The 6,719-nt window shown below is 39.8% G+C and overlaps 1 protein-coding gene across 1 annotated transcript in view; it reads left to right on the top strand.

The window, feature by feature from the left end:
* The first annotated feature begins 183 nt into the window (after window positions 1–183).
* The window catches only part of CEP57 (centrosomal protein 57), a 51,883-nt gene continuing 45,347 nt past the window's right edge, over window positions 184–6,719 (top strand). The window contains exon 1 of the mRNA XM_045818239.1: window positions 184–469. Coding sequence (XP_045674195.1) covers window positions 425–469 — 45 coding nt within the window. The 5' untranslated portion in view covers window positions 184–424. The remainder of the gene's footprint in view (window positions 470–6,719) is intronic.

Below are 6,719 nucleotides of genomic sequence, written 5' to 3'. Positions count from 1 at the left end.
TCTCAGGAGACAAAACAACCCCTTGCCTACGTTTCCTTTTTAAGAAGGCCCGCCCCTCAATAGAATCCTCTCGGAGCGGTACGGTAGCGCCCTCCCTTACCGGGTCAGCGTTCTCCGCTGCGCGCTACCTTGTGACGTCACCGAGGGAAGAGGCGGATTCGCTCCTATACCGGAAGATGTCCGCCTTTTTGATTGGCTGATCCTAACGTTCGTTGGGTCGAGTAGCCCTTCTCGTGTGCGCTCTGAGCGTGGGCTTCCCTGGGAGTGTGTGGTGGGGGTTTCTGGACCCCGCACCGGCTCGTTAGCCCTTTCCATCTGGGGCGCGGCTTAGGGTCGCCCCTGGTGGGCGGCTCCCGAATCTGGAAAAAGAGCACCAGAACCGGACCGCTCCTGGGCTGCGGAGGTCCACTGGGCAGACAGGAAGATGGCGGCAGCATCGGTCTCTGCGACTTCTGGTTCTCAGTTCTCGGTAAGAAGCGGCTGACATTCGAATAGGTCCAGGTCTGTGTTGGCGCCTCTTTGCTCCAGAGTGCTTTCGGCGTGGCGTCTCACCCTAGCTCGGGGAACGGCGTTGGGCGCCTAGAGCGTCCCAAGGTACCCCGTCGTCCACTGCTTCTCTATCGAGGTTGCACCTTACCGTAGAAACAGGCCTAGCGGGTCTCTACCTCCCACACCCCCTTCACCTTTTGGCCTTGCTAACAGCCCAGGTTACCGAACATTGCGACGACCCACTGGGATGACTGCACCCACGCCCTGGATTACGAAAACAGTGCTCCTTTGGTCACGTGGGTGTAACGGCCCCTCTAGGAATCTTGCCCAAACCAGGTAGGCACCTCGGTCGGCCTAATTAGCAGCTATTGAATAGTCCGCAGTCTGGAGTGTCTACCTGCCCTTGCTTAAGTGACTCCTTTGAGTTCAGTGCCTACCCTTCCCATCTTCCCAAGGAACTTTGTTCTGTGCTTATCCTACCCAGAGCTCGCGCCTCCTACTTCCCACCTTATTACTGACTGCCACGTGTAAATGCCGTTTAGAGAAGCGACACGAGGAGCTGATCTTAATTACTGTTTTTACCTCCAGAGGGCCACCAGCCAGTTAAGGCATTAATATTTGTCGCGTTGGAATGTTAACGCCTAACAATTTGTAAACAGCCACTTTGGGAATAATGCAGATAAGCAGTAAACGTGAGGAGCCCCACAATAGAGCCATTATCTCTTTATTAGCAAATACTGAGTACCTCACATACTTTTAGGCTCTAAAATTACACGTAGGATAGAATCCCTGCTCTAAGGAGCAGAGCACTGAAGAGAAACTGCACTCATTAGATGACTACACAGAAAAGGTTGATAAATACTTCTATACTGGAATAGCCTAAGTGAGAGTGATTAGCAGTGCTTAGGTAGGCTACAGACAGTTTTCCTATACGAGAGGATGGAGAAGGCTGGATGATGAAAGAATTCTAAATGCTTGTCACAAGATCAGGAAAGGAAAGAGAAAAAGGCACCACCGGCATTTGGGGTGTGTGCCAGGACGGTAGATCCTTTCAGTAAACTTGAAACAATTTGGGATGAGCAGAGGTAATGGGGTAGAGTTGTATTTAGATAAATTATTAAAGTAGGCAAAAAAAAAACCTATGAAAAAAGGGGGATAGTAAAGGAAGAAGGAGAATATCAGCGTAAAGTTATGGAGACTAATGGAAAGTGTTTAGGGAATGTTAAAAAAGAGAGGTCAACTGGATAGACAGATTTTTTTCTCAGTTTCAGTTTTTGGTGACTATTGTTAGGATCTGTGTTAATGAGGCCAGAAATAACCTTCAGGGTTTCAGCATAATGGGAGTAACAAGTTTGCATGCAGTGGGGTTAGGGAAGATTAAGGAGAAATAAGTGACTGAAGCTGTTGGAATTCAGTCAGGAATTAGATCAGTAAAAGGGAATGTAAAAGAGGAACCACTAGACATTAGAAGTGTCAGTAAGTAGATGGATGTGATTATATAAGGTTTGTGGTTAATTAAACTTAATTGGGACAAGAGGGCTCTCACTGCTCTCAAAACAGCACTGAGAGGCTGAGTAAAGAATACTTTTATACAGACATACCTCAGAGATACTGCGAGTTTGGTTCCAGACCATTGCAATAAAACAAGTCATCTTTTTGTTGAAGGAGGGTCTTTCAGTTTGAAAAAAAAAAACCCACAAAAAAACAAAAGCAAAAGCAAATACACATCTCTGAAGTGCAGTAAAGCAAAGCACAGTAAAATAAGGTATGCCTGTAAATGATGAACTACACTCTGCCAAGGACATCCAGCTGAGCAGTGGTATTGGAATGTGGTCAACCCTTAGTCTTTAAGGCAGCCTTGTCAGAAATCTCAGTGTTTAATAGGAAAGCATGTAGATTTTATATGCTAAACTGAGCTTTAAGTAGATTCTAAGTAGCAAAAATACACTAAGAGTATCTAGAACCCTTTATAAATCAAAGCTTAACCAACCTTCTTAATTACCTTGACCTGTTATATCAGAATGTCTAATTTAGAAGTCACTATGTCTCAAAACAAAAATGACTAAATTTCATTTATCAGAAGAAATGGCCCCTCTTAAACCCTTAAATTGTCATGCCAGAAATAAGGCTGGCATTTACTACAGAATTTATAAAGCATTTTAGCTTAAACAGGCGACCATAAGATATGATAATACAAAAAGACCTTCTAAAACTATGTCAATTTAGAAGGCTGCTCATACTCAGATTTCAGGAGCATCAACAATTTATATTAACATTGATAACCCCAGCATGGAGCTCTTTTTTTTTTTTAAACCAGGCAAGTATTTTTAACAGGCAGATTCACAAATAACACAGTCTTTAGGAAGCAAAGGTGAACACTGTGGAAGTAGGTGATACATTTGAATTCTTTTAAGTGGTCCTTCACTGCAAGAATAACAGCAAGTAACAGTAACGTTTATTGAGTGAGTGCTCTGGGTCAATTTACTAGTTGAGAGCAGCAGGAAAACGATGATTGTGCATAATATTAAATAGAAGTACAGGCAGCATAGTCTTGTTAGTCCTTTTTTATTTTCCTAGTAACCATGGTCAGCACTTAGGACACTTTAGGCTTAATTTATAAGCTAATCTAATTGGCCTCTCTGGCTCTTTAGCTAGCCTGTTCCATATTTTTCTCTTTAAAATATTCTATGAATATGTCAGATTTTATAACATTAAAAATATAAAAATGTGTTTTTGAGAATAAAATGAATACTTATATGCCCCTTTTTGAATCTTCCTACTTCTTTCACACACACCACCATACATTATAAGAGTATAAAAATATGTAATAGTTATTAGTACTATGTGGCTGTCATGTTTTAAATACTTTTCATAGCTCGTTTAATCTTTAATAATCTTATGAATTTGGCATTAGTAGTTCCATTTCCAAATGAGCAACATGAGGCACAGAAACATTAAGGTTACTTTCATATTTCTGTTTTTGACAAAAGGAATCTCAACCTATAGAAAAGTTCTTTTTTATATGGGTTTGTTTGAGCCAAAACTTTGAGGGCATTTCCAGAAGCAAAATCTCAATGAATTGAGAAAATGCTCCTGAGAATGGCAGTTCTGCAGCCTATCCCATACCTTGGAATCAAAGGAGAAGCTGTAAGAAGGATTATATGAAATCCATATAGTGGTAGATTAAGGAGGTGGAGAAGGCAAAGCAGGGGAAATCTGTAGGATTGGATACAAAGCAAACTAGAGAAACATTTTTACATTGGTGGGTACAGGATAATTAATAATTAGTGTACAGTACATAGAGGTAGATGATATGCAGGGAACAAGATAACAATGAGGGGTTCTGTGGTCTGGTGTTCTCTGCTTGCTGTTGTGCCTAAAGCTGTGTCATCCTAAATGTGTAAGAACAATGGACAGAGCTCACTTGAAGTGATGATTGATCTTTACTTTGGAAGCTGGAGATTTGGGATGAACTACCTGCTACATCCTGTGCAGTTAGGAATTTATGATCAGACCATTTTATGTGATTGTTCTTGGTCAATGAGCTTGCCAGGCTCGTCATGTGTCCCTTAGTAGCTTGTCAGATTTACTACATACCCCCTCTTTCATTCACACTCTGTAGTATAATATCTTGATGGGCTTTGGTTTTTAGGGTGTGTTTTTCATTAATTTGTTTGCTAGCTATTGTAAACAATTCTGTTGTGGTCATCCCTGTTTGTTCCACATGTGCAAAAATTTCTCCAGAGCAACAGTTCTCAAAGAGTGCTCTGAAGATCTTTTGGGTTGATGGGGTCCCTGAGACCTTCTCAGTGGATCTACCATATTCTTCCTCACCCAACCACTTGGTGAGAGACCAGATTTTATTTACACACATCAATGAATACATACCCAACAGTGAATGCAGAAGCAAATGTAAGAATCTAGCACCCTTTTAAGCCAAGAGTGAAAGAGATTTGCAAAAATGTAAAACAGTGCTACTTTTTTTACTTTTTAAAGATGATACAGGTATTTTTTACTCAAAAATTACATTTGATAACATGGATTTATTTTTTAATTCATAAATACCTTAAAACATTCTCACTTTAATTTTTAATATGATAAGTGTCAATAGATATAACCCACATAAGCAAAAGCTCTATGGGGTCTTCAGTAATTTTCAGGAATGCAGATGAATCCCAAGATAAAAAAGTTTGAAAGGAACAGGTCTACAACAGTGATTTTTTTTCCCCCAAACTGTAGGTGGGCTGCCACTTGTAACTCATTTGTGGGTTATGGAATGTTTAGTGACTCAGGACGCTTTTTTTTTTTTTTAAGAGGATGGTGAGAGGAAAAAAATAGAAAATTTAGCAAATATACCTTTGAGTGAAATTGCTGGGTTGTGGAGTATGTGCAACTTGGTTTTATTTGGTAATGCTGAATTGTTTTCCAAAAAAAAAATCAGTGTACATTCCTACCAACAGTCTGTACCCTTAAATCCATATCCTCTTTAACAGGTAGTATTGTTCCAATTTAAAATTTTTTCCCAAGAAGTGATTGTGAAATGTGGTATCCTGTTCTTCTCATCTGTGCTTCCCTGATCATTGGTGAAGATGCATCTTTTTCCCATAACTTTGCTAGTCTTTTGTGCATTTTTTTCTATGAAATGCCTGTTCTCATCTTTTGCCAGTTTTAAATTGGTTTGTCTTTTCTTATTTAGTCATTCTCACAGTCATTCTGTATGTATCCTGGATATTAATCCTTGTCTGTTAACAGTTTTTGAAATATACTCTTTGGCTTGTCTTTTTATAATACCCTTTGTTTAATAGGAGTTATTAATTTTAATGTAGTAAAAATTTTTAATCTTTTTGTGATTTGCATTTTTGGTTAAGAAATTCTTCTTTACAGCCAAAGCCTTAGTGGTATTCTTCTATATTTTTCTGTACAAATTTTAAAGTTAGGGCCTTTTAAGTCCTTGATTTGCTTGAAATTTGTGTGCTGTGAGTTAGGGATCCAGTTTAATGTTTTCATTTAAGATCCCTAATTGTTCTAGCATTACTAGGCTGCTAACTCATCTTTCCCCAGTATGCAATTTTAGCTATCAGTATATTAATTGCCTTGTGTGATGGCTATGTTATAGGTTCTTTCTCTCGTATTTTTCTCTCCTCTGTAGTCACTATCTTAATGATTCGCCTTTTATTTGTCTGAGAGAGTAACTGTCTTCCTTCATCCTCAACAGAAATGTTAACTATACTTGGTCCTTTGCTGTTCTTCAATAGAAATTCTGGAGTCTGCTATTGGAATTTTTTTTTTTTTTGGTAGTATAAATTGTTTCTCTTTTTTTCTATTTTTTTTATTTTAATCATTGTTCAAGTACAGTTTTCTCCCTTTTACTCCCATTCCAGCCCACCCACCCAACCCTCCCCACTTCCCTCCCATTACCACCCTCCCCCTAGTTTTTGTCCATGTGTCCTTTAAATTTGTTCCTGTAAACCCTTCCCATTCTCCCCTGAAATTCCCTCTTTTCTCCCTTCTGGTCACTGTCAGCCTGTCCTCTATTTCAGTGTCTTTGGTTATATTTTGCTTGCTTGTTTGTTTTGTTGTTTAGGTTCCTGTTAAAGGTGAGATCATATGGTATTTGTCTTTCACTGCCTGGCTTATTTCACTTAGCATAATGCTTTCCAGCTCCATCCAAGCTGTTGGCAAAGGGTAGGAGCCCCTTCTTTCTTTCTGCTGCATAGAATTCCATTGTGTAAATGTACCATAGTTTTTTGATCCATTCATTTACTGATGGGCATCTAGGTTGCTTCCAGCACCTAGCTATTGTAAATTGTGCTGCTATGGACATTGGGGTGCATAGGTTCTTTTGGATTGGTGTTTCAGTGTTCTTAGGATATAGTGCCAGCAGTGGAATTGCAGGGTCAAAAGGCAGATCCATTTTTAGTTTTCTGAGGAAGTTCCATACTGCTTTCCATAGTGGTTGTACCAGTCTGCAGTCCCACCAACAGTGCACTAGAGTCCCCTTTTCTCCACAACCTCTCCAATACCTGTTGTTTGTTGGTTTGTTTATGATGGCCATTCTGACTGGTGTGAAGTGGTATCTCATTGTGGTTTTAATTTGCATCTCTCTGATAGCTAGCGATATTGAACATCGTTTCATGTGTCTTTGGATTTTCTGTATGTCCTCCTTGGAGAAGCGTCTGTTCAAGTCCTTTGCCCATTTTTTAATGGGTTGCTTGTCTTCTTAGAGTGGA

Source organism: Phyllostomus hastatus, unplaced genomic scaffold (assembly GCF_019186645.2).
Source record: "Phyllostomus hastatus isolate PE091 unplaced genomic scaffold, TTU_PhHast_1.1 phas_scaffold_317, whole genome shotgun sequence".
NCBI classification, from domain to species: domain Eukaryota; kingdom Metazoa; phylum Chordata; class Mammalia; order Chiroptera; family Phyllostomidae; genus Phyllostomus; species Phyllostomus hastatus.
The sequence above is the reverse complement of the archived record's forward strand: the minus strand, read 5'-3'. Positions and strand labels throughout refer to the sequence as shown.